The sequence below is a fragment of the Ursus americanus genome, chromosome 16, assembly GCF_024610735.1.
Source record: "Ursus americanus isolate L20-20 chromosome 16, mUrsAme1.1.p, whole genome shotgun sequence".
In the NCBI taxonomy this organism is placed as follows: Eukaryota; Metazoa; Chordata; class Mammalia; order Carnivora; family Ursidae; genus Ursus; species Ursus americanus.
Window position 1 is genome coordinate 55,484,107 of NC_142142.1, and position 26,827 is coordinate 55,510,933.

Consider the following 26,827-nt stretch of genomic DNA (forward strand, 5'->3'; position numbering starts at 1 on the left):
GGAAGTCGGGAGCTGGCGCGCGCCCGCCGCACATGCGCGCACACGCTCGTCGGAAGGCCAGAGCTGGAGGCCCACGATGGCGGAGCTGGGTGAGGCGGACGAAGCGGAGTTGCAGCGCCTGGTGGCGGCCGAACAGCAGAAGGCGCAGTTCACTGCCCAGGTGCGGGGACAGGGACCAGGGGGAAGAGACAGGAGGGTGAGGCACAGGTTTGAGTTTTCAGACTTTTTACTCAGCCCGTGAAGTGACAGCCACTGGGAAAAAACGAGCAGAGCTCTGCGGCCTCACCACGGGGAGACTGCCCAGTGCTCGCTCCTGCCGCGCCCGGTTCTTCCCAGAAAAGATACTGCAGCCTCTGGTGACTAGTAGTGCTCAGGCGCCCGCTAGGCACACCCAGCGTGGGGGAAAGAGAAAGTGCAAAGCAGAGAAGAAAGGTTCGGGCGACGCAAGGGCACCGGGACCTAGTTTGGCGGCGAGCTCTCTGGGCTTGGCCTTCGGAAGGTCTTGGTTCTGATCCTGCCTCGGCCCCTCACAGGCCGCGTGCCACTAGACAAGACACCCATCCACTGTGGGGCTTGGCTCTGCAGTTTCCTGCTGCCTCACTGGACTGTAGGGATCATATGCGATCATGTATTTGAAAACGACAAAGCAGTGGAACGTTAATGGAGAAAGGTGGGCTATGAAGTAATCAATTTGGACTGTAGGTTAGAACAAGTGTTTTGGAGCCCTTTCGGCATGGTTCGAAACCCGGCGTGGTCCCTTACTAGCAGCACCACCACTAGCAGCGTGACTAATAGCTTAACCGCGCCTCAAACGGAGAAAAGTCATATTTTAGGACCGCAGAAAGTACTGACTGACTTAGTAAACCCTGTCTCCCAAAATGAAGCCGTTAGTAAATAGTCCCCCCCCCCTTCTCGGGGAGGGGTTGGTGTTCGCGGAGGATTAAATAGCAAAAACACATTTTCTGTACCTGTTATGTGCATTTTTATGGAGAGGATCCATAACCTTCATTGGATTCCCAAACGTGTCCATGACCCTAAAAAGGTTTAGAACTTAAGAACTGGTCTGTAAGGGATAAGTTTGGAATGACAGGAGAGCAGTGGTTTTGGGGGAAATTAATTGGTACCATACCTGCCCAGCTTACACTGGTGCAACTTGGAAATATAAAAGATACTAACCCTCCCTGAAAATTTACAGTCTGATTAAGGCCTTAACACAATCAGAAAAAATAGACAGTGGCCCTCAAGGAGGTGAAAATTTGAACTATTTTGAAGAATGGGAAAAATCTTTAGGTAGGGCATTCCAGGAATATTAAGTCACATCGTGTGTGCTGTGCATGTACTTCATTGAAGCATAACAGGTTGATGGTTAAGTAATGGGCTGCACTGGGTGGCTAACAGGAATTGTGCATTAAGCACGGGGGGACTTGATAGAAAGTTATTTTTAATTACTAAGAAGAAAAACAGAAACGGAAAGGATAAAGGAATATCGCAATGTAGGAACAAGGATTTGGACCATACTAATGACAAATTAGGAAGTGAGGAAAGAGGAGAGCCCATGGTTTGTTGATTGGAAGAATGGTTTAAGTCAGGTGACAGAAAATGAGAAAAACGGGAAGGAAATAAAGTTGACAGACCTCTATGGAGACAGTGGTGGTTACTAATTTTCTTTCCTCTTAGGTGCATCACTTCATGGAGCTGTGCTGGGATAAATGTGTGGAGAAGCCAGGGAATCGCCTAGACTCTCGCACTGAAAATTGTCTCTCTAGCTGTGTGGACCGCTTCATTGACACTACTCTTGCCATCACCAGTCGGTTTGCCCAGATTGTACAGAAAGGAGGGCAGTAAGCCTTCTCCTGGGAGAATGACAGAAGCAAAGGACTTATTGTTAAAGCAGATTGAAGGGCCAGTGGGGGAAGATCGTCAGCCTGTTGTCAGGTGAACTTGAGGCTGTTACCAAGCCTGTTGGTGCTAAAAAGTAACAGATCAAATGTTCAAAAATGAAATTTATTTATTTGGAATTCAGAAATTCCATGTTTTATCACAACAATTATTCAATAAATGTGAATTCTGTGACTCTTTTTTTTCTTAATCCCATTTTAGGATTTAATATAGAGATCTCTGACTGGCAGGAACACTAGAAGTATGTTCCAAGACCCATAGTGCAAACGAGAGATCTTAGGTTTTGAAGGGCCATCCTAAGCCATATTTAAGGGGGCTTGAAGAACCATCAAAGACTTTTTAGCCTAAGGTATAGAAGAGAGATTGGGGTTGAGAAAGGTGAGGAACAGAAAACAGCTTTATTGCTTATACATGACCAAGAAAAAGTAAACATGGCAAAAAACAAAACAGGCAAGGTGTGTATTCTTGGGAAAGAAATAGGCCTGCTAGTATGGGAGGAAGGGAAGGTCAAGACTGAAGTAGAACCAACTTCCTGGAGATGCCTTGTTCCACTGGCCCATCTTCCTGAGTCTGTGCTAGAATCAGTACTTTTATAGCACAGAAACAATGCTAAAAAAAATACGTGCTGAAAACTCCTTCCAACAAAGATTTCACTTATTCCAAGAACAAAATAATTTGTCTTTAGGTTAAGAGGTAGTAATTACAGACTGTTTTCCCCACCTTGGGCCCCTACTAATCCCAAAGATAAAAATATACGCCATGGAACATTGACAATTGAGTACCAAAGTATTGATATTTCAAGTAAATATCCCCAAAGGTAGCACCTGCTTATAATCAAGGGATAGGGAACCTCTAGCCAACCATGTATTTTGAGACTAAACACTTTATTAGACATCTGTTCTGTAAGGAGAACAAATTTAGTAGTTAGAACTGTAAAATATTACCACCTCATGGAATGTTGTTACAGTTATATTCTATTGCTGGTGTCTTACACTGTCATGCTACCATGAAGTATTTCTATATTACACAAGGGGAAAGTAAGGCCAGGGAGGTTAACTTACCTTTTCCAGACCTCATAACTAATTAGTGGCAGAACCAAAGTCAAAAGTCTGAGTTTTCAAGCTTTCTACTCAGCCCATGAAGTGACAACCAAGAAAAACGATGTCACTTGATATTCTGTCATAATGAAAAAATTCACTTGTGTTCTGCCAGCCTTTTTTCGTGATATTTTGGTTTCTTAAGAATTAACAGTAGGAATCACAGTATATAGCAAAGGGAAATAATATGGTCTCTGCTTGGTGCTTTAATCGGAAGGCAGACTGGGAAGAAGTGGGTGCGTCCCTGAGAAGCCTGTTTCATTCTGGAACTGATTCAACCTAGTTTCAGGGAAAATCTAAAATTCATTAATAGATTTAGAAATGAACAAGGAAGATAATATTTAAATGGCAGTTGCTACCCTGAATCCTGTTCAGAGCACCATTAGACAGCATGACTAATTCCTAATTTTATCCCGTTTTGTTGAGGACTTACCCAAAACAACTGAAGAAATAATTTTGAACACAAGTCCATTTAGGCAATATACATCAATGGAAGTAGAAAACCATTTACTAAATCAATTACCATGTTTAGGGGGTAGACTGAGTGTAGCCACAGACCCTGTCCAGCAGGGAAATTTGACAGAAAACCCTAGTCTCATAATAACAGCTGTCTATGGATGTTATCATGAAGGAAAACTGTTTTGCTCTTATACTCATTTTCTCATTAAATAAACCGGACCACATCTATGAGGCCAAAATACAGAAAGATCAAAGCACCAAGGCTGAAGACAAAAAAAGTTGTGGCACCTGCTATACAAACAGAGCAACACGATGTTCCCTTACAACATTCTACACAGCACCAGTTCCAATCCACCTCTTGACCCCAGCCCTTGCTTTCCCCAAATTCAACATCCCAATTGGTGTACCCAGGTCGTTATTGGGATTCAGCTTTCTGGGTCCTTTAATTTGCTGTATACGCACTCTACCCTAAATGTGATTAATTGCAAAAAATAATCTCTTCAAGAAAACTTCATAACAAAATACCAGATTCCCTATTAACAATAAGAGGATCAAGTTTAACAGGCCAAAATAGAAGATATGAAGTCTGTCAGAACGTAGATCGATGGCACAGGACAGCTCTGACCTCAGGGCCCCTGTGCCGGGCAACAGAGTCACTGGCAAAACCCCAAGGTGGAAGAGCTGTAAGTAACCAGCCAGATGGGAAATGGAGAATGTCTCCTTCTCATTTAGTCATCCTCTGAACTCTCTGCAGACCTTTCATCTGTAGCCACTTTCCAATTTGTGCGTTTGTTTGTCCTTTCCTGTATTTCATTGTTAACTACAGGGATATGGACTTTTTTCTCTCTCTTTTTCCTTTTGGTTTTCTTAGTGTCTCTTTCCTCACCTTCCTCAGAACTGCTGGATGCGGAATCATCCGACTGGGAAGTGTCACTTTCTCCATCCAAGAATAAAGCAGATTTTTTGAGAGACTTTTTCCTGGATTTTTTCTTGCGCTTATGTGGTTGTTTCCTTTTCCTGGTACTAGAAGCCCCAGTTTCTTCAGAGAACTCGCTTGAGGAATCTGCTGTTATATCTGTGGCTTCTTTTTTGCTTTTCTTCTGTTTTTTGTGTGACTTTTTTTTCTGCTTTTTTTTGTGAGATTTCTTTGACTTCTTGTGTTTGTGAGACTCATGGGTAGACGATTTTACTTGGGGAGATGTTTTTTTTCCATTGGTAATATCTTGCTGATCACTACTAACAAAAAAGAAAAACCGCTTTACTATAGAAAATAAAAAGTGTATTTATATTTTAGTATTCTACATTCCAGACAGAAGTTGGGGTTAGGGGCACCTGAGTGGCTCAGTTGGTTGAGCGTCTGCTTTTAGCTCAGGTCATGATCTCGGGGTCCTGGGATTGAGCCACACATCAGGCTCCCGCTCAGCAGGAAGTCTGCTTCTACCTCCACCCCTCCCCCTGTTCGTGCTCTATCAAATAAATAAATAAAATCTTTAAAAAAAAAAAGTTGGGGTTAACATCTGAATTTTAACTAAGAGCTTTGACATAGGGTTACTATGAGACTTTATCACTCTGAGTTTTGTTTCCTCATTTTGTTTTCTTAAAATGAAGATAAAAATTCTAATCTGCCAAACTGAGTTACTGTATGGATACTATGTATAAAAATCTAAATGCTATATATGTATGCAGAGTATTAATCAGGAAAAGGCAAAATACCAATTATGTCCCAATTAAATTGCCTATTATTTTTCTAGTTACATTGTTAATGGCAAACGTTATCTCCTTTGTAAAATTAGGAACCCAATTTATAGTTCAGACTTGGAATTAATCTTAGAGCTTTCAGCTTTTTTTTTTTTTTTCAGTAAGCCTATCGGCCTTACCTGTCTGTTTCAAATTCTTCAGGGTATAACTCCTTATAACCACTGTGACCCCATCTGTAAGATGACATATTTCATTACATGTATTATTAAAGCAATGCATACATTTTTGAAAATTAGAAAAAAAATTAGACATACAGACATCCACACAGAACACAGAAAATAAAGATATGGTACAGCCAACCCCACCTTAAGCTCAGGAACTTAGTTGGCTACATTTTCTGTACTGCGTGTTATCATTTCAGACACAAAGCATTCTTTTGTCCATTTGTAAGAGAACTTGCCATTCTTAAGAAACACTAAGGAACTCTTCTATTTTGCTCTTTAGCTGTGAAGTACTTCTCCAAAAACTTGTAAAAATGCTGTCCACAATGGGACAATTTTTTTTTTACATAGCAATTTTATTGAGGTGTAATTCCTATACCATTAAATTCACCCTTTTAAAGTGTACAGTTCAGTGGCTTTTAGTATATTCAGAGTTGTGCAACCATCACCACTATCTAATTTCAGAACATTTTCATCACCCAAAAAGGAACTCCATCCCTTAGCAGTCACTCTCCATTCCTCCCTCTCCTGTAGCCCATGGCAACCACAAATTTAATTTCCGTCTCTATGGATTTGCCTATTCTGGACATATCATATAAATAGAATCATAATAAGTGGTCTTTCTGTCTGGCTTTTTTCACCTGTTTCCAAGGCTCATCCATATGGTAGCACTTATCAGTACTTTATTCCTTTTATCATCAAATAACATTCCATTAGTCCCCCCTTATCTGCAGTTTTGTTTTCTGGAAGCAAATCCCCCTCCTTCTGTCATATTGTCAGAGGTCAGGAATAGCCTAATGCTACATCAAAATGCCTACCTCACTGACCTCACTTCATCTTATCACGTAGGCATTTTATCATCTCACATCCTCACAAGAGTACAGTACAAATAAAATATTTGAGAGATGACATTCACATAAATTTTATTACAGTATATTGTTATAATCATTCTATTTTTAGCTATTGTTACTCTCTTACTGTCCCCAAATTAGAAATTAAACTTTATCATAGGTATGTATGTACAGGAAAAAACACAGTATACATAGGGTTCAGTACTATTCACAGATTTAGGTAACCACTGGGGGTCTTGGAACATATCCCCCATGAATGTAAGGGCGGACTACTGTACTGCATTTTGTTTATCCATTCATCAGTTGATAAACATTTGGGTTTTTACTTTTTGGCCATTATAATTATGCTATGAACATTTGTGTGCAAGTTTTTCTAGAGAGAATTAATTTTTAAAAATACACATTCTTAGGCCAAATATTATGAATGGTCACAAAAATTTGGTCACAAACCTGTCTGGCATATTAGCTTCATAATCATATAACTTCTTATTCCAGGATTTAGCCTTAAGAAAATCATCTTCCAGTGCCCCAGAAATTTCATTCTTTGGCCTCCAATAGTCTCTTTGACTTTCTTCATCAAAACCATCACTACGCATCCGGCTATAAGGAAAAACAGAAGAATTTTTACATTTAGAAGCAATCTGTGAGGTTCCTTTATGGAATGTCATGCACAAAACCCACTGAACAAGCTAAGAGGGAAATAAAACCTTGAGTTAGCGTTGAAAAAAAAATGTAAAAAGACATGATCTGTTCCTCTCTATAAGTCTGTACAGTTGTCCAGTGAAAATATGACCATTACTACCCATCCTATCGCAGAATACAGACAAAATGACTTATGGACTGTGGCAATGCTATAGCTCACTCACTGATTCTGAAGTAGGAGGACATGCAAAGAGGGAAGCAGAGCATAGTCACAGGTGGGGACATACACCCTTCCCCAAAAACCAGCAACTTGCTATAGTGAGATCATAGTAATATTAGGAGCAAGGCCTAACCCATGAGTACGCTGGAGCAGAAAAATAGTTGAGAACCACAGATATAGCCTGTGCTTACAAGGTCCACTAACAAGTCACTAAGCAAGCTAATCAATTATCAAAAATGTTTAAGGGCCTCCTATATGCTAGGTGCCATTCAAGCTGCAGGGAATGAGACAATCAGAATCCCTGCCCCTAAAAAGATTATGTTTTAAAGATTTATTAGACCATGACAGGTATCAATAATTCACTCTAAAAACAACATTTTGTTCCTGGAAATGCCACTTGGAATTGAACAACCAATAGAAGACAAATTATCATCTGCACTAACTTTACTTCTAAATTCTCAAAGGACCATCTTCAGCAAGAAAACAGACTGCAAAGATATTTATTTTTATACTGAGACTCTGCCTTCCTTACCTTGGATACCCTGAACACTTTCTTGCCTAAAGCCCTTCACACATACAGTCAATCACACTCCTAAGCCTGAGTACTACACAGGCACACTCACTCTAAGTATCTCACAATTAACTATTTCCCTGGGTGACTTTAGAAATCGGCATTATTACTACAGTCATTTTTCATACACACAGCTCTACACTAACAGGCATATGAAAGCCCAAGAAATGTTCTCAATACTCAATACTCAATACTATACCTCCACAAACAAGACAACTAAGCCTGCATAATCCTGCATATTCACACTGAAATTATTAAAAAGGTAACGTGAAAAGCTGTGTGACTTGGTGAACGCAGGAAGTAGATGGGCTAAAGAAAAGGCTGAGAGAGAATCAAAGACTAATAGGGAAAAGGAGTAAATGATAGCTAAGTGACCATAAGATAGCAACAGAAAATCTTACAAGACACCAGACAAGGTCAAAATACACAGAACCCTTAAAGTTGTTCAAGGTAGAATTTTTTTAAATTCCCCACTGCAAATAAATACTAAGAGTTAAGCCATATGCATCATAGCCATTACCTTTATGCTTGGGTCTAGATTTATGAAGGAAGGAAGACTTAAAAATTCACAGAACTGAACTCATCTACCTTTAGCATACTAAAATGCTTTTAAATGAAAGTTGATGGTTGTGAACAAGATCTGAATTATTTTGGTTCTTAGAGCTCCAACTTCACCTTGAACTACTGGGTAACATTTTCCTTTTGGTCCCCCGGTAAGCATCTTCCATCTGTTTCTCCAGTTCTCTTATTTTCCACATATCTGATTCCTCCTGAATCTAGATTTTTTTAAAAGAAAAGAAACATAATTACCAAAAACAATATTTTATATCACAGAAAACTGACAATATACTCTGCACTAATTTTTGTATTACAGACTACAGACTGCATTATAATCAGGAACCTGGGAAACAAATTCAGGATTCTCTAGAATGGCTAAATAATCCGACCCAGTGAATCTCAAATATGTAGAATTCTGCAGCAACAGGAGAACTTTTTAACCCTGCATGGACTCTCTTATCACCTTATTAATTTTGCAACTATGCTGCAATTATCAAATGATAACCCTTTATGTTTAAATTAGTCACCAAATCCTTTGGATTCTATCTCCTGAATTCCTCATCTTCATCCCTACTGTCACTGTTTCCATGTGAACTCCTCATCATCCATCACCTGGAGCACTGCAACTGCCTAACTGGTGTCTCTCCTGTTTCCTTCCATCTGATCTATCATCCCCTACCCAGCTAACAAATCATCTTTCTAAAATATAAATACAATCATGTCACACCGTACTTAACATTTGATAGCTTCTTTACCGTTTTAGAGGTTAAAGTCTAATCTCCAAGCATCACAATCCAATTCTAATTTACCACTTGAGCTTCATCTTCTGTCACTACCCACCCCCCAACATTCCCTGCTTTCCAGATGCACAGGCTTTCTTGCCACACCCCAAGTGCTTCATGCTTTTCTTTGTTGCCCTAGGAGTACATGATGTTCTGTCTGGAATGATCTTTTACACCTGGTAAATTGAACCTGTTCAAGAACTAGTTCAAAGATAGCAGCTGAAATACCACGCATTCTGTGAAGCCTTTCCTAATTTCCCAAGGCAGACTTCACTGTTCCTTCCTCAGTGCACTGAAGTACCTTGTATATGTCTCTATTATAGTACTTATCAAATTGATTGTAATTATCTATTTTATTCATCTTTGTATCTCCAAACTACCAAAATCATGCTTGGCACACTGTATGCCTCCAATAAATGTTGAGGAATAACCAGATTGTACCTCTCACCTTATTGTGAGCATCTGTGTGCCGGATGACATTCCTCAGGAGGACTTTCCCCAATGGAACACGGGACATTCTTCAATCTAAAATCAATCAATAAATAACATTTAATAACAATAATTTCCTTTATTACCTTATCTTTTATTACAGTTTATAAAGAAGCATGAAGTAAAGGAAAGATCACTGAACAAGAAGTCAGAAGTCCTGAGGGGTAGTTTTCCCTTCTCCCTTAAAAGGGGAAAATGCCTGACCACACTAAAGTGCAGATGAATGTACAGTAAGATAGTGGACATCCAAGTTCTTTTAAACTGCACAGAATTAAGTGCCTTCAAGAGCACCATTTTATTTAATCCTCAAAACAACCCCATGTTTTATATGAGGCAAGTATCTTCATTTCTACTTTGTGGATGAAATTCCCTTAAGCCATAAGTTTCCCCAGGCCAGAGAGCCCAAGGCAAACAAGGTTCAGATCAGAAATCAACTTTCGAATCTCAAAATTAGTTTGTGATGAAGCAAATACCTGGATCTGACAACGTCAGGGACCACAAATGTCAACATTTGACATCAAATGCAGAGACGCCCTAAATTTCTCCATTCAGGGGAATTTTACTTTCTATTTTTTACAGAAGCCTCCAAAAATAGATGACAAGGATATTCAGCGTGTAGCAGCAGCGGTTTTGTGCAACCACCCCACCGCTCACTCACCCCTCGGTCCTGAGGAAATCAGGCATCTTGCTAGTGTGAGACGAAGAACCACTCCATTACAAGATCTCCTCCGACCCAGGAAGCCAAGGAGTCAGGGCTCAAAGGCAGCTCTGCAGCTTCACCCGAGTCCTTCGTGAAAATGCAGCCTTCCCACCGGTTATTCTGCCCTCACCCGTGGCCCAGGCCACGGCTGCCTTTCCCCCAGCCCACACCGACAGGAAGATCTCTTTCCCGACCGAGGCCGGAGGCTGCGCCGGCGCGGAATCCGGCCGGCCGGCTTGACGCGGGCATGCCCCGCTCACGCTCCTCTGGGACGGACCCGAGGGTTGGGCTTCGCTCTCCCGAAAGGAATGGGGACGCTTTGGACGGGTACAACCCTCGACAGGGCCCCAAGAAATACCCAGAGTGCCCGGACCGGGGGGGGGGGGGGGGGCGGGGGTGAGGCTTCCAAGTGTAAGAGAAAATACCCCCGTCTGTCACCGGGATCCCTGCCCCCCAGCGGCCACGGAGCTCCCGGTAACCTTCCCTCCAAACGCCCTCCCCATACAAACACACACAAACACACCCATACCGTGCGCCGCAGCCTCGCGTGGCGGGGATTTGGGGGAGGGTGGGGGGGAGGAATCGGTCTGGGAGACAAGGGAGCGGGCTTCCCTTTCAGGCCGGAAGTCGTGCTCCGGAGAAACTCTTCCCACCTACAGGAGACCCAGAGACTCCCACGGGGAGGGTTTCCAGCATCCTCTAGAGATCGAAAGGTGCTGAAAGGAGGCGGGCGCCTTCCTGGAAAAGAAGTGGGTTCGCCTCAGCTGAAAAGCAAACCCAACATCAGAAGGGGAAGATTCAGGAACTGGATGTAAAAATCCTTTCTGCCTGCAGCTTCCCGGACCCAATTAGATGTTGTACCCGGTCCGGTTACCCCGGTAACAGGCGTAGCGGTTTGTCACGGAACCGAGAGAAGAGGTGGGTTCGCCGGCCTCTGGGATGACTGTCCTTTAGTTAAGCTTCCCGTTTAGTTTAACCCTAATATAGTATTCGGGGAACTCAAACCTCTTTTCCTCATTCTGTGGCTGCTATGGGACGTCTCTCCAGTGAGAGAGGAGCGAGAGGAAGGTTATCTCTAGACGCAGATGATGATATTATACTCATCGTGTATACGAAGTGTCTCAACCTCTCTATATCAACATACTTAATTCTCACAATAACCCTACGAGATAGATATTATCGTCTTCACTTTGAGGAGAATAAACTGATACATAACTTCATTGCTCAAGGTCCCACACCTAGTACATGATAAAGATTGGGATCTAGGCATTCTGGACCCAGAATCCATGCTTTTAACTACTAAGCTATGAGGAATTCTCCTTTGCTTTCTGGCAATTTCAGGACTGGCGAGGCACCGATCAGCCAATACCTGGGTATTGGAACAAGAGAATCGGTCACCGGGTACAGACTTTAACAGACTACCCTCAGTGCTGGTGAGAGTCTAGGCAGAGGTGAGGACTTGTCTGAGAGGACAACTTGAGAACTTAAGAAGGGGGACTAGATAATTAGAGAATAAGGTAAAGAAAAGTGGTGCCAAGCCACAGTCTTTTAGACATAGGTGCTAACTCCACCAAAACAATTCCTGACCTGTTTGTTACTCCCCCTCCAAAAGAAGAAATGAATCATTAGTTACACAGACTTCCCCGCCCCTCCCCCAAGTCCTATCTTTCCACAGACTCAAGAGGCCTGTTTACCTCAATCATGGAGTCTTCCTCAAAGGGTCTGCTCACCCAAGTTACTCAGTTCTGGAACCTCCTAGATGATCTGGCTGAAAGTAATCCTGAGAGCTATGAGAAGTTCATTCAACAGCAGCTGAAAGAAGGGAAGCAGCTCTGTGCCGCCCCAGAACCACAGCTGTGTCTACAAACCAGGATCCTGGTATGTAGCGTTGGTACGGAGGGATGGGAGGTCTTGAGTGAAAGAATCCTGGAAAAATCAGATAATCACTTACCTTTAGCTATTGCTACTTTAAGAAAACTTGAGGGGAACTGCCACTCTAAAGGAAGTGTGAAACAATGTGAAGATTATGTTGAAGGAGTAAGAATGGGAAATTCACATTTGATATATTTTGGAGATCTCAAAGTCATTTTCTACTAGAATTAAAAAAAGTAATGTACTGATTTAACACATACTAGTAGAATTGGAGGTCTTTCAAATAAAGAGAACTTACTTGGCTGGGAGGTAAGGAAGTGGTAAAATAGGGTCATATTCACACGGAGTAGCTGCTTAGATTAGTGCCCCTTCCTCCCGGTTCCTCTGGGAGCAGCAACTGACTCTTGATGAAAAGTCAGTAGCTTGGAGGAAATCAGGTGACAGTACAATTTTCAAACACAGCTTTAATGCATGGAATGGCTTACTTGGAGACTAAAATTCTCATTCTTTAAATTCTGTGATGTGTTACCCTTAGGATATTATTTTAAAATGAAAAAAAAAACTAGGTTTTGAGATACACAAAACTATTTGCTTTTTAGAAACCAAAGGAAAAAGTACTTTTTATTAACCTGTGTCAGTGGAAAAGGATCCCAGCTCCCCAGTCATCCACTCATCCAGTACCTCTAAGTGTTGGCAGACCAGAAGATATGTCGAAAGCATCAGGTACACAGAATTAAGTGAGAGAAAGCACATTTTAAAAACTTTATTGGGAATAAGCATGGATCAGATTTTATTTGGTAAAAGGCTTTACAAGTAAAATATTTTATTTGGTTATAATGTAGTTAATAACTAAAAAGCATACCTTTATTTATATGAATTGAATGCTATTCAGTTTTTCTAATAGTAACCCATATAAAATGCCAAGAAATGCCCTAATTGGAGATTTGTGTATTCAGCACCATTGTGATTATCTCTGAAAAATACAGGAATAGAATTTATGTTTTCTAGCTTTATCCAGGATTATGACTTAATATATTACCTGACAATATCATTACTGAAACAACTTGTCTTCATTTCACATCCTCTGAATTACACACACAGATGTTTATACAGTCATCGATGTTGCCTACAATCCTGATGTTCTCCAGGCAGCAGAAAAGGACCAAGTGAAAAAAGATCAGTTAATACGGATGGCCATGAAATGCATTGAGGAACAATTCCAATTCACTCTCTCACACTTTTACAGTATCACTAAATTTAGAATAAAAGGAAGCATTCAAAGGATGAAACAAAATCTGATGGGAATGCAAGCTGACCCCACAGATTTAAGAGAGAAAATGAGAAAGGGTAAGTTATTGACTGTAAATGGAAAATTTAACTGAAATAAAATTGTTTTGCATCCTCTGTACATTTTGCAAACCAAAAATCTTGATTTTAAAAGATGAGAAAGTTAAAATAGAAAAATATAAAGATTAGATATTAGAAATATTAACATGTCCTTAAAGATTTGTAAATCCTGCAAACTTTTTTTTTTTTTAAGATTTTATTTATTGGACACAGAGACAGCCAGTAAGAGAGGGAACACAAGCAGGGGGAGTGGGAAAGGAAGAAACAGGCTCCCAGTGGAGGAGCCCGATATGGGGCTCAATCCCATCGATCCTGAACCAAAGGCAGACGCTTAACAACTGAGCCACACAGGTGCCCCTAAATACTGCAAACTTTTTAACCAAGTTCTTGGTTTAAGATTATCTTTTTAAGATTTTATTTTAAAAAATATTTTATTTATTTATTTGAGAGAGCATGCAGGGGGGGTTGGGGGGGGCAGGGGCAGAGAGAGAGAGAGAGAGAGAGACGCTCAAGCAAACTCCCTGCTAAGCACGGAGCCCAGCTCGGGGCTCCATCTCACAACCCTGAGGTCATTACCTGAACTTAAATCAAGAGTCAGACACTTAACCTGACTGAGCCACCCAGGTGCCCCAGGTTTAAGATTAAGATTCTGGGGCGCCTGGGTGGCTCAGTCGTTGAGCGTCTGCCTTGGGCTCAGGGCGTGGTCCCGGCGATCTGGGATAGAGCCCCGCGTCAGGCTCCTCTGCTGGGAGCCTGCTTCTTCCTCTCCCACCCCCCCTGCTTGTGTTCCGTCTCTCGCTGGCTGTCTCTCTCTGTCAAATAAATAAATAAAATCTTTAAAAAAAAAAAAAGATTCTTTTAAGATTCCCAAACTAAATTAGCTTCAGCTTTATCTGCCATTTTGGCTAATGCCACATATATTACAGTTCATAGCCTGATAGTATTTTATGTTGTTGATTAATTTTGTGATTTCATCTCCACCCCTCCCCCCGGCCTTTTCTCCCATAAGAACTAACCCTTGAACAGATAAGTAGTACTGCGAGCAATCCAGATCACTTTCAGCTTTTATTGCCAAAAGGTGAAGTTTCAAGCAAAACAAGGTGTCTGATTGAGGAGATTTCCAGTACAGAGATCCAGGTAGAGATGAAGGAACCAGCCTATGAATTAAAAATTGTGGCTGACCAGAATGAGAAACCTCTGGAAATTGAAATAAAAGTTGAATTACCTGGTATTAATTCAGTATCTCTCTGTGAACTTAGTGTTTCTGAGGTAAGTCGAACAGGTAATACTGTAAATTTGAATTAGTCAACATTTACTATATTATGCTATAGTAACAAACTCCACAGTGTTGGTGGTTTATAGCAATTTGCTCAGGTTGTATGTCAGGTAGGCCTCTGTTCCAGGAGTCTTGCACATTTCAAGATACAGGTGAAGGAGTAATGCCCATCTGAAGATATGCCATTCTCATGGAAAAGGGAAAATAGAAATGACCAAGCCATGCATTGGATCCTACAACCTTCTCTCAGACATAGTATATATCACTTTTACTCTCATTCTGTTGGCCAAAGTTAAGGCACAAGGCCAAATCCTACATCAACTGGGCTGGGAAGAATATTCTCACAGGTAGTCACAGGAATTCAAATGGCAAAGATGTATAATCCTCTAACAGAAGAAGAGCAAAAAATTGGCAAAAGTCCTACAATTTATCACAGTCCACTCTCAAGGTCACAAATATTTGCTCCTTTCCCCAAGAAAGGCATCTCCAATCCCAGTATCAGACTCTAAAATACAGGATTTTGCCATTGTAAACTGCATTCTCCTCTTGAACCACAGATCTATGAACTACAAAGACAAGTCATCTACTGCCATAGCCACATGCACCATACAATGTGGAATGGAGAGGGGATAACCATAAGTAACAAGTCGCAGTTTGGAAATGGGGAAAACAGGAGGCACGCAGCAGCTATTGGGCACCGTAATTCTGAAATCCTAGTAGGCAGATATTGTGAGGGTCCCTTTCCTGGAAGTAGAGGAAGTTATTGGTTAGGTCCCATTACAAGATTCCTTGATTACCTAGCCCCCTAGTTCCATTGTTTTCCATGACTTTCAGCTGCATTTTTTTGGGTGGTGTTTCCCTTTTACCCACACTGGCCACATCAGAAAAGAACATTGGAGAATATGCCATCCTTACGTGCTGAGCAGTTTACTCACCCTGTTACAGGCTATTGGAATGTTGGGGGTCCAAAGATCATTTTAAATGTTTCAGTCTAGGCTGGTAGCATTTTATTTCTTCAATTCCAATCAGTGCCACACCCCACAATTCTTTATTAGACATGTCCGTTTTTCAATGGCCTGTCTTTTTTTACTTAATTACTGTCATTTGAGCCAAATGTAAGGATTAACTGAGCTCCACCTTAATCCAGTTAGAGGTTTTAACAAAGAATATGATGTGTGATTCAATCTTCACTTCTAGGCTGTCTTAATCAGCCTTTGTTGCTAAGAAATAAATTCTCAATTTTATTTTTTACTGGTTTAAAATAAAAATTAGTTCCATTTCTCTGTCCTGAAGTCTTAGAATTTCTGGGCTTTGTATATTCTTTTAATCCTACTTGCAAACTGGGAAATTCTTTTCTAAGCTCATCTCTTTTTATAGTAGCTTATTAAATGTAGCCAACAGAAATAATGCATGTTACCAACATTCTATTTTCACACTTCTTTACCTAAAGCCACAAATTAACGAGGTACAGTCACATGTCTTTAAAATTACTGTGCTGGTTTTACTGAGGGCTTTATCACTATAAAACATGGATCACCATTTTTCCTATCGCCAGTACATTTTCCTCACTGTTTGCTGGTCAGCCACAAAGTCAATGCCACATAATCTAGGATGGCGACACCCAATTTATGGCACTGTATCAGTTAACTTTTGATGTATTGAGCAGCAGTAACAAAAAACCTCAAAACCTCAGGGAGTTACAACAGCAAACGTACAGCTCATTGTTAGGCAAAGAGATCCTCCTCTTACGGGAAAGGAGTGAATAACTGGGAATAATCCAGTAACACATATTTTAACCAGGAAATACTTCCTAATTTCATCTTTTAAAATACTTTGGTTTGTTATTCTTAGGATGACTTATTGATTGAGGTCTCTGAGAAGTACAGATTACATCTGAATCTTCCAGAATCTGTGGATACTGAAATGACTACAGCCAAGTTTATCAAAGAGAAAGCTACATTAATCATCACAATGCCGTTGGTGTGAGTCAAGAGCATCATCTGCTTTCGGTTTTCAGTGCTAAAGGCCTGTGAATGATAGGACCTTCATTATGGGTGAAGAGGTGGTGGTTTACCTTAAACACTAGTATTTTCTAAGAGTTCTTTTTGAAGGAATGAGGTTTTCTCATCAACTTACGTTTATCTTTTTTTTTTTTTTTAACTCTTTCTCCTTCTCAAACTTGGCTAGAAGCAGAAACTATTAAAACGGTATTACCATGATATACTTGTTTTGAAGCTATTTCTAATGGTCTTAAAGTAACAAATTTGTCATTTGGGAAAATTCTGTTTCCAAGTAAATTGTGGGAAAAATTTTTTTAAGATTTTTATTTATTTATTTGACACAGAGAGACAGCGAGAGAGGAAACATAAGCAAGGGGAGTGGGAGAGGGAGAAGCAGGCTTTCCGCTGAGCGGGGGCTCATGGCCTGAGCCAAAGGCAGACACAACAAATGAGCCACCCAGGCACCCCTAAATTGTGAAAATTCTTGGTTTACTGGTTGAAATTCTGGTTTACTTGGTGTCTCTAGCAAATTTTTGCATCAGAAATAAATCCCAGACTGTGTAAATTTTCTATTACCAAGAAGAACTGAAGCAGTGGAAGTTTCCTCCAGCTATAAAGTTACAGGACCAATGTAGTAATATACAAATTTATGCTTCTACGAACCTCTGTACTTCTGTAAAACAGTTCCAATGGGAAGAGTCCAAGCTACCCAGACAGATTTTTTTAATAACGAATCTGGACTTGTCTGTGGACTGGATACAATGATGCAGTAACAATAACAGGATGTTATTGTACAGAAGATGCAAAATACATCTAACCGTAAGAAAAAGAATGTGACTTTGGGACAAGTGCCTTTCTCCTATGAAAATAATTTTAAAAAGACAGAAGTGACGTATTTATCAACTTCCATTCAAAGGTATTAACTTTGATGTTCACATCAAACTTTAAACATCCTTAATCATCTTTCCTAGATACAGTACAGCTTCCTTGTAATAGTTTCTAGTTCAACATAAGGTCTTTAAAGTCCTTATTAATTTTAAAGCTTTTTAACTTTAGAAACTAATACAATATATAGAATAGAAACAATTGATATGTGATATTTAAAGACAAGTATCATTTTCTTAAGCCTGGTCTGGATTTGCATTCTCCCAGCAATAGGATAATTTACCATCTGAAAACGTTCTAGAACTGTATCATGTCCTAAAGTTAACACACCTGTTATATTCTCATCCCTCAAAAAAACTTGACATGCTTTCACCTTGCCTTCTCTTCTACAAAATCACTGTCAATACTTGTCCTAGAAACCCCATACCTAACCACGTAGAGCTAGTTGAATCTCTGCTCTGGCACTTTTCTGCACTTGGGTGTTACTTTTGTCAGCAGCTGTGTGTGTACTCATTAGTAAAATGCTTATCAAGATCTAGCATGCTTCATTTTAAATTTACATCCTTGTTATTTTCCAAAATATTTTACTTATTTCAATGGATTTTTATATTCATAAAAACTCTCCTTCTCCTCCCTCTCCCCAAAAATGCAAAACTTTGCCCAGGAAGAACATAGTACTAACTGTGGAGTAGTTTAATCTGAATCTTACCAAGATTTTTTTCCTTGAAACTGGAAATTATTTGAGATGGACATTAATTATCCTTGATTTAGAGACTAGATTTTTCTACAAGCTTGGTTTTATTAATTTATTTATTTAAAGATTTATTTGAGAGTGTGTGTGTGAGTGGGGGAAAGGGCAGAGGGAGAGGAGAGGCAAACACCCACAGTGCGGGGCTAAGTCTCACCACTTGGAGATCATGACCTGAGCTGAAACCAAGAGTCAGACACTCAACCGACTGAGCCACCCAGGTGCCCCTACAAACTTGATTTCACATTATCAATAGTGATTATTTTCCCATGTATTCCAGGGTTCATGCATGACTAGGTGAGGAGGACTGCTTGCAACACATTCATATGATCTCTCAGGCTAGTTAACTCCTTTTTCAGACCATGCCTTGGGATACCGTAACTTCACTCACAAACCTCAGGGTTGGTGTAAAATATCTAACACGGCCAGACCACGCTTTCATCTTGCTGTGTGGCACACTCCATCAGGAGGTGCTTCAGTAGCTCCTTGAGCCTAAAGTGTTAGATTCTATCCTCCTAAACTCAGTCCTTTATTTTACTAATTCTACATGCTTAAAATGCATTTGTATTAAGAGTGTACACGTATATAGCTATCTCTGGCTTTAATTTAATGTGAAAAATAATTACCAACAGATCAAAAATTAGACAAGACACACTGAAAACATATAGTTTAATTTTTAAATAATTTCAACCAAAACTTTTTACTTTTTTTCAGTTCTGGTAAGAGAAATAGACTGAGTTCAGATTTAGATTATACCTCAGATTAATTTTTAACTCAGAATAATTTTTATTAGAAGACAACCTTTTATTTTTCTTTCAAGGGAACAACAGAGCCATAAGCATTTGCCAAGAATGAATTATCTTTGAAGTTTCGTGTATTTGAACCAGATGTGGCTCATACTGATGGTCCCTTGTGATAAGCTTGTTCCTTCTTCATAATCTTCAGTTCAAGCTAACATTACTGATTACTGAAAAATCAATTTAATATACTGTTTTCGTAATACAGCAAGGGAAATATTCTGGAATATATGCAGTGTCACTTGTGCACCATGTAATAACATTTAGAAATAGATTCAACACTGAAAGATCTAAATTTCAGGGGACTGTTCCACATATATACAAGCAAAGACTGGTCAGATTTATTTTAAAGAGTCATAAACAATTCCAAATAATTTATTAAAACACATCAATAGAAAGTCTGGAATTGGGATAATGTTTCAAATTCATTTTTATTATCCTGAATATCACCTCCTCCACTCCCCCTCCCCTAAGAAAAAAGGCAAATTGTAACAAAATGGAAAAAAATATGTAGGCTGATAAGGCGGCAAGCAACCTAAACTATATTTTTTTCTTTCCAATAGGATTTTAGGACTTACTGTACATGAGACAACACCGGGTGGAAAAACACAGAACACTTTTTTTGTACACACTGAACATTTTTTTTACTTTATCCAAGTAGAAATGACCACTTTGCTTCTAATCTTTTAGCACTCCCAGCTGCTTACCAATGTCTCTCTCCCCCTCTTCCTTTCAGACAGGACTTGGTGATACACGGATTTTGGCACATATCTCACTAGAAACCATATTTTACATATGTACACTTATTCCACAGTTACTTGATACAGTTTTCCAAAGTTATTTGAGTAACAGATTCTGATAATTAAGTTCATTTGCAAGTAGCCACCAGTTAATCTTCGAGGAATAATTTCTACTTTGTTAAATTCTATAAACATATTCTTTTATTTGGAGGTAATTTTAAATTCTGCTCTCAGAATTACACATGCTAAGTTGTTTAAATAAATACCCACACAAATTCTCATTTATACCAAGTAGCTGGTTTATATTTATATCTTCATCTCAAGAGGCAAAAACAACCATTTCGGGATTCATAGAAAAATAGAGGACAGTTAACTGAAGAAGTCTAAGAAAATGTTAACTTTTAAATTTCACTTATTTTCCTTGAAGTTCTCCACCCTTCCCATCCATGATAAACCAAGATCACGTAACAGAAAAATTTGAATTACCGTTAAATTCCAAAATCAAGCTTTAATTCAAACCCTTTCTCCAAGAGAACAGACTTCTTTCTTTCCTTGACCTCAAGGTTTCATCCAGATTACCTTTATGTATCTGTTTCAACAGAGAACCACAATTCTACCTCTGCATTTCCAAATGGAAGTATTTATCACCAAAGGGCCAGGCCACATGTTCCCCTGACTAGGAATACACAGCTCAAAATCTGGTGTTCATTAAACATGTACAATATGTGGGTGTAATTGGCATTTAAAAAATTCAGTAATGCCCATTACAAATAACTTATCTGGACAGACTCAAAAATAACTGGTTAACTTTAAAATAAAAAGAACCACCTGTGTAATAACATATTTATATCTTGGTAAGAATGAACATTGTGACCTGGGAGAGTCTAGAAATTCTTGGGTTAATTATAACAACATGGTGATAGGTTTTTCAAGGTACTTTCTAAACTCAGCAAGCCACTGGGCTCCAACTGCTCCATCCACAACCCGATGATCACAACTGAGTGTAACAGACATCATGCTAGCCACATCAAATCTAGAAAAAGATAAAAATATTATTAGGTATTCTGAAAACAATCACCAGTTTTTAGCTAGTAACCAGCCCAAATGCCAACTCCAACTGAGTAAGATTATTTTCCACCTACTCTTTATTTGGCCTACAGGCCAAATCCTGCCAAATGCAGGTTTTCTGGAATTCATTTATATATTGCCTATGTCTGCTTTCTCACTACAATGTATTTGCAACAGAGACCATAACTCAGAAAGCCTAAAATATTTACAACCTGGATCCAAGAAAAAGTATGCTCACCCTGGCCTATAGTAAATAAGGCTTCCTATGTCTAATAGGATTAACTGCATTTAATAAAAGAAGAGCTACTGCCCTGAGAAACTTCATTCTATACTTACACCTCACTCTATCTGAAGTTCCAATAGGCCATGACCGTAATTATAAAACTGAGACTCAAACACAGGTATAATGTAAAAACAAACAAAAACATACCACAACCACCACCACCAAAAACCAAAACAGGTATAATGTAATGAAAATGAACTTACAACTCCCTCTTTATTTTGGTACTTACCCTTTTTCATTATCTGCTGGAACCAGTCTATCCTCTGAAGCACCAATTGCCAAAATACATGCTTGAGGTGGGTTAATAATAGCAGAGAAGTTCTTAATTCCAAACATTCCTAAATTGGAGATTGTAAAAGTGCCACCCTAGAGGAAGAGATTAAAAATAGATCATGTTAACTGCTTGTCAACATAAGCCAGAAAAAAAGACAAATGTTCTGTGGAAAGACCTTTTTTTTTTTTTTTAAAGGATTTTATTTATTTATTTGAGAGAGTGAAAGCAAGAGCCAGAGAGCACGAGCAAGGGTGGTGAGAGAGCACGAGCAGGGTGAAGGGCAGAGGGAAAAGCAGACTCCCCACTGAGCAGAGAGCTGGATGTGGGGCTTGATCCCAGGACTCCAGGATCATGACCTGAGCCCAAGGCAGACCCTTCACAGATTAAGCCACCCAGGCATCCCCTGTGGAAAGACCTTAAGATAATCTTTAAGAAAGGCCTCTGAACTACCATTAAAAAAAAAAAAAGGAAAGGAAAACAGCACAAGGTGACAGATGTGACGTAGCTTGACTATGATCATCTCACAAAGTATACATATAGCAAAACAGCAAAGCTCTACACCCTGAATATGCACCATTCTTATTTGCTATTTATATATCAATAAAGCTGAAAGGGAGGAAAGAAAGGCAGGCCTGAATGGAATACACTTTAATGAAAATATATAAACATTACAGTATGAACATAAGTCATGTTTTCCATACTGATGGAAAATGTCTTTTCAGATTTTGATAGGGTATTCACTTTTTCTTTGTTTTCAGGGACTTGTGTCAGTAAGAATATAAGGCAGAATCAAAGGTGGAAAATGCAATAAAAGCATTATGCCACCCTTTTTTAAAAAAAGATTTATTTATTTGAGAGAGAAAGAGAGCACGAGACAGTGGGGAGGGGAGGAGAGAGAGAAAGCAGCAGACTCCCCACTGAGCGGGGAGCCCGATGCAGAGCTCCATCCCAGGACCCAAGCCCAATATAGACACTCAACTGACTGAGCCACTCAGGTGCCCAGCAATATGCCCTTAAAAGTAACATAATTCTTAACATTCAGAAGGGAAATAAATAATACCTTACCTGGAACTCATGAGGCTGTAGTTTACCGTCTCGTGCTTTGGTTGCTAAAGAAACAACATCATTAGCAATGGCTTCCAGTCCTTTTATATGTGCATTAAATACGATAGGTGTAATGAGTCCTGCAGGAGTACTGACTGCAACACTGATATCTACAACATGGTTTCTATTTCAAAAAAAAAAGGAAATTTCAATAATTATCACAATATTTATAAGAGCTTATGCGTCAGGCTAAGCAAGAATATTGACATTTACCTCGGTTTGGGCTACTGTTCAGCCAGAGGGATATTTTTCCTGGTTTTTACATTTTGCTATGCTCTCTTCTTAATTTGGACTTTTTAAAAATGAACAAGAAATGTGTCAGTAGTTTCATTTCACATGTGCTCTGTCTTGCACCTGCCCTGACACATGGGTGCAGGTACAAAAGGCATGGCATTCAGTGAGAATTACACAAAAAGAACCTGAATTCTGAGATGAAGTGGACTGGGTGGGGCTGAGCCTACAGGCAGAGTCTGAGCAGATGGAAGGATGTGGAGGGGGAGGACTGTGTTGTGAGAGAAACAGGAGAGCTCAGGATGTAGGGTGGTGGTGCCTTAGAACATAAAAGTAGGATTCCTAATCTGTATTATGCCATGGATACCTTTGCAACTGGGTCCCTTCTCAGAATATATATTTTTAACACAGAAAGTAAAATATTCAATTACCAAAAACAAGATAATTAAAAAAAAAAAACTATATTGAAATTCAATTACCAAATTATTCAAAAAACAAAATTGTGGTATATGTATTAACTCAATAACAAGATCTGGCAAGAGGTCTAAAAACTGCTAAAATTTTGAAGTAGTGATAAGCAAAAAAACACTCTTTTAAAAGACACCTGCAACAACTACAATCTGATATGAAAATAAGTGATCTTTATTGGTCACCAGTACAAGTACTGTTAATAATACCTTTTTGATTTGTTCTCTACATTTACAGTAGGAGGAAATGCCAAATTTCAGTTAGAGGTTAGTGGAAAGGAATGATTTTTTCCCTCTCATCCAAGTTCCCAAACTCTTAAATTGTATCCACAGCCACCTCGGGGTTTGTTAAGTTAGGGCCCCTGCCGAAGTGTTCTGCAATTGAGAAAAAATTAAAACTTCACATGAAGGAAGAACTCCAGCTGCTTCTAGGCACAAGCTTTAGAATACTAGGGGTACCAAATCCCTCAATGTCCCCAAGCTGACCAGGGGCAATGAGACTGTCACGTGCAAACACAAGGACCTGGTCAAATAATAGTGTGTGACCTCTTAGCAGCTACCACAGCTGGGCTATGGCCAAGGTATCACACAGCGAATACTACTTTCTTAATTATCCTGTCACTCACTCTTCCTCCTGGTGTGTCTTATCTTGCCCACCACTGAATATAGCAAACAGTACATGTTCAATAAATATCTGTTGAATGACTATATGAACAAATGAATGAAGGGCATTTGGTAGGAATTAACAAACAATTCATAGAACTTGCCCTGGAACCTTGATCTGCTTATCAAAAGAGTGTTTTCTTCAGATACTCTTAAAAGGTTAAATATTAATTTACCCTATGACCCAGCAATTCTACTTTAACCCAAGAAAAATAAAAACATAAGTCAACACAGAGAATTGTACACAGATGTTCATAACAGCTCTCTAAAAGATAGGTCTTTGTCTTAATCCCAGAATCTACCAATGTGACATTATTTAATAAAAAGATCTTTGCAGGGGTGCCTAGGTGGCTCAGTTGGTTAAGCGTCTGCCTTTGGCTTAAGTCATGATCCCAGGGTCCTGGGATCAAGCCCTGCATTGGGCTCCCTGCTCAGTGGGGAGCCTGCTTCTCCCTCTCCCGCTCCACCTGCTTGTGCTCTCTCGTACTCTCTCTGTCAAATTAAAAAAAAAAAAACAAAAAACTTTGCAGGTTAATTAGGATCTTGATCCTGGGTTATCTGGGTGGGCCCTAAATCCAGTGCCACATGTCCTTGTAAGACACAGAAGAGAAGAAGGCCATGTGAGTTTGGAGTTATGTAGCCACAAGCCAACGAATGCCCGGAGCCACCCAAACTGGAAAAAGCAAGGGAAGATTCTCTCCTAGAGCCTACGGAGGTCGTGCAGCCATGCTAACACTTTGCTTTTGGACTTCAGGCATTCAGAACTAGGAGAGAATAAATTTTTGTTTTAAGCCACCAATTTTGTGGTAATTTATAACAGAAGCCTTAGGAAACTAATAATCTATAAGGAATAGTAAGACCCTCAAATGTTCTCCAAGAGGGGGGTGACCAAGGAAAAAATGAGAATAAGTAGGTTTCCTGTTAAGTTTGACAGGACTGGAAAATGGTTTAGACTTCTCCTGGAAACTTTCATAAAGAACTGATGATGAGTGCATACCCCTTCTTAGGCAACCATTAGAATCAGTTTGGCCAGGTTTCACAGCATACTACATGTCTTAGTCATAAATAATATTTTCTTAGGCATAAAAATATTAATGCTGAATACTGATTTATCCAAAATTTGTGCTGTAATTGATTTGGTAGGATTGTGGGGTGTGTGTGTGTGTGTGTGTATGGAGGATACAATAAAGCTAAATCTTAACCTTCTTTAATACCAAATCAGTTGATAAAGAAAATGAAAAATGCATAAAAGGCAACAGAAAAATGTTATTTAGAAATATGAAGGTAGGGGTGCCTGGCTGGCTCAATCAATTAGGCGTCTGACTCTTGATTTGGGCTCAGGTCATGACCTCAGGGTTGAGAGATCGGGGCCCACATCGGGATCCACGCTGAGCATGGAGCCTGCTTGGGATTCTCCTTCTCTCCCTCTCACTCTGCCCCTCCCTGCTCATGTTCTCTGTCCTTCTAAAAATAAAATAAAATGAAAAAAAATTTTTTTTAAGATTTTATTTATTTGTCAGAGAGCACAAGCATGGGGAGCGGGAGGCAGAGAGAGAAGCAGGCTCCCCAATGAGCAAGGACCCTCGGATCATGACCTGAGCTGAAGGCAGACACTTAACTGACTGAGCCACCCAGGCACCCCAAAATGAAATAAAATCTTAAAAAAAAAAAAAAAAGTTGTATTTGCCTCTTGGGAGTAAGACCTCAGATTAAAAGCTGAATAGGTCACTGTAAGGCACAAAGCAATATTCTACTGTATATACTATTATTTTAAGAGAAATTAAATTAATAACAATAATAGTAAAAAAACCTACATAGTAGAACAAGCCTAGATGCAGGAGTTAGAATCCTGGTTCCAATCGCAGTTTTGCTACTTATTAACATATTAATTCAGGAAAGTTATTTAACTCATTGAATCCTCAGTTTCTTCATCTGTAAAATGGGAGTAAAAGCCCCTAGAGTTCATGAGGTGGTCGTAAGAATTAAAATGAGACAATATGTGGAAGACACGGAGCACCATGCCAGTCACATGCCACCATAATATTAACAAACGTTTCTTGGTTTTGTTTTTAATTTGCCCCCACTAAAGTTCGGCAGAACTGGTGAACAAAAACCATTTCAACCCTGCTTTGTAACAATTGTTATCAACTTAATTATTCACATCTGTAACTTATCTCCCTCTTCTAAACTCAAAGAATTTGTAGTCTTCACTAAATAAATTTAGCATTATCTCACAAATAGTTTTACATTGTTTGCAAACTGTTTTGCCAATGGAAGTCGTCTTCCTCCCTATATTCCATTTTTCCTTATCCCCTATACTCCTGTTATATATGAGTTAGCACAAGAAAACTGCTGATGGATATATACTTTCCCCAGCAGTATCTTACTTACTGTCTTATAACTGTGTCCAGCCAAGAAGAATTTGCTTCAGGAACTTTTAAACATGCCAAAGCTGAAGCTTTTATGATGAAGTCATTGACAGAAATTTTGATTCTCCCTTCTAACATCTGCAAAGACAAGAAACCATTGTAGTTTCTTAAACTCTCTTCCCAAAGACTGAAACTTACCATCTGGCAGGGGATGCTGGGGGAAGAATACAAATGTCCTGAGGTGAATGAAATGAAACTAAAAGTTGGTTGTGGTATGTTATGCCTTCATTTTCACTTATCTCAACAAAACCAAAAGTTGGTTCTTTAAAAGGATCAACAAAATGATAAACGTTTAGCTAGACTGACAAAAAAGAAGACTCAAATTCCTAAAATCAGAAATGAAGTAGGACATTACTATGTACCCTACTGAAATGAAAAGGTTTGAAGGTAATGCTATGAACAACTATACTCCACAAATTAGATAATTTAGGTGAAACGGAGGACTCCTAGAAAGAC

At 39.5% G+C, this 26,827-nt stretch overlaps 4 protein-coding genes across 8 annotated transcripts in view; 2 read left to right on the plus strand and 2 right to left on the minus strand.

Moving 5' to 3' along the window:
• Positions 1 to 4: 4 nt before the first annotated feature.
• Positions 5 to 2,073, plus strand: TIMM8B (translocase of inner mitochondrial membrane 8 homolog B). The gene is made up of 2 exons (XM_045797792.2): positions 5 to 160; positions 1,678 to 2,073. The coding sequence occupies exons 1-2, from the start codon at positions 77 to 79 to the stop codon at positions 1,843 to 1,845; spliced, it is 252 nt and encodes an 83-aa protein (XP_045653748.1). The 5' UTR covers positions 5 to 76; the 3' UTR covers positions 1,846 to 2,073.
• Positions 2,074 to 2,268: 195 nt separating this feature from the next.
• NKAPD1 (NKAP domain containing 1) lies at positions 2,269 to 10,799 on the minus strand. 4 transcript variants are annotated; one of them, XM_045797785.1, is made up of 7 exons: positions 10,717 to 10,756; positions 10,146 to 10,175; positions 9,447 to 9,523; positions 8,334 to 8,434; positions 6,676 to 6,825; positions 5,333 to 5,386; positions 2,269 to 4,691 (listed from the first exon to the last, which is right to left on the minus strand). In XM_045797785.1, exons 3-7 carry the CDS (start codon positions 9,513 to 9,515, stop codon positions 4,184 to 4,186), a joined length of 882 nt encoding a protein of 293 aa, XP_045653741.1. In that variant the 5' UTR covers positions 9,516 to 9,523; positions 10,146 to 10,175; positions 10,717 to 10,756; the 3' UTR covers positions 2,269 to 4,183. The 4 variants fall into 4 exon arrangements, with proteins under 4 accessions (XP_045653741.1, XP_045653742.1, XP_045653743.1 ...); XM_045797786.2 differs by lacking the exon at positions 10,146 to 10,175 and having other exon boundaries at positions 10,717 to 10,799; XM_045797787.2 differs by lacking the exon at positions 10,717 to 10,756 and having other exon boundaries at positions 2,269 to 4,688; positions 10,146 to 10,710.
• A 29-nt stretch (positions 10,800 to 10,828) lies between these two features.
• On the plus strand, positions 10,829 to 19,717 carry PIH1D2 (PIH1 domain containing 2). 2 transcript variants are annotated; one of them, XM_045797782.2, is made up of 6 exons: positions 10,829 to 11,105; positions 11,847 to 12,065; positions 12,659 to 12,782; positions 13,161 to 13,406; positions 14,416 to 14,675; positions 16,534 to 19,717. In XM_045797782.2, the coding sequence occupies exons 2-6, from the start codon at positions 11,889 to 11,891 to the stop codon at positions 16,666 to 16,668; spliced, it is 942 nt and encodes a 313-aa protein (XP_045653738.2). In that variant the 5' UTR covers positions 10,829 to 11,105; positions 11,847 to 11,888; the 3' UTR covers positions 16,669 to 19,717. The 2 variants fall into 2 exon arrangements, with proteins under 2 accessions (XP_045653738.2, XP_045653739.2); XM_045797783.2 differs by having other exon boundaries at positions 11,863 to 12,065.
• DLAT (dihydrolipoamide S-acetyltransferase) overlaps positions 19,525 to 26,827 on the minus strand; it is a 31,539-nt gene continuing 24,236 nt past the window's right edge. The window contains exons 11-14 of the mRNA XM_045797773.2: positions 26,334 to 26,449; positions 22,543 to 22,705; positions 21,433 to 21,569; positions 19,525 to 20,885 (exon numbers count right to left, since the gene is read on the minus strand). Coding sequence (XP_045653729.1) covers positions 20,756 to 20,885; positions 21,433 to 21,569; positions 22,543 to 22,705; positions 26,334 to 26,449 — 546 coding nt within the window. The 3' untranslated portion in view covers positions 19,525 to 20,755. The remainder of the gene's footprint in view (positions 20,886 to 21,432; positions 21,570 to 22,542; positions 22,706 to 26,333; positions 26,450 to 26,827) is intronic.

Bases quoted from the DNA above. Each gene is read 5' to 3' on its own strand.
- TIMM8B (XM_045797792.2), top strand. From the start codon at position 77: ATGGCGGAGCTGGGTGAGGCGGACGAAGCGGAGTTGCAGCGCCTGGTG. The intron at 161-1,677 runs GTGCGGGGACAG...CTTTCCTCTTAG, and splicing joins AGGCGCAGTTCACTGCCCAG to GTGCATCACTTCATGGAGCT.
- NKAPD1 (XM_045797786.2), bottom strand. From the start codon at position 9,515: ATGTCCCGTGTTCCATTGGGGAAAGTCCTCCTGAGGAATGTCATCCGG. The intron at 8,435-9,446 runs GTGAGAGGTACA...AAAAAAATCTAG, and splicing joins ACACAGATGCTCACAATAAG to ATTCAGGAGGAATCAGATAT. The intron at 6,826-8,333 runs GTGAAGTTGGAG...TTTTCCTTATAG, and splicing joins ATGTTACCCAGTAGTTCAAG to CCGGATGCGTAGTGATGGTT.
- PIH1D2 (XM_045797782.2), top strand. From the start codon at position 11,889: ATGGAGTCTTCCTCAAAGGGTCTGCTCACCCAAGTTACTCAGTTCTGG. The intron at 12,066-12,658 runs GTATGTAGCGTT...TTTGCTTTTTAG, and splicing joins GTCTACAAACCAGGATCCTG to AAACCAAAGGAAAAAGTACT. The intron at 13,407-14,415 runs GTAAGTTATTGA...TTCTCCCATAAG, and splicing joins AAGAGAGAAAATGAGAAAGG to AACTAACCCTTGAACAGATA.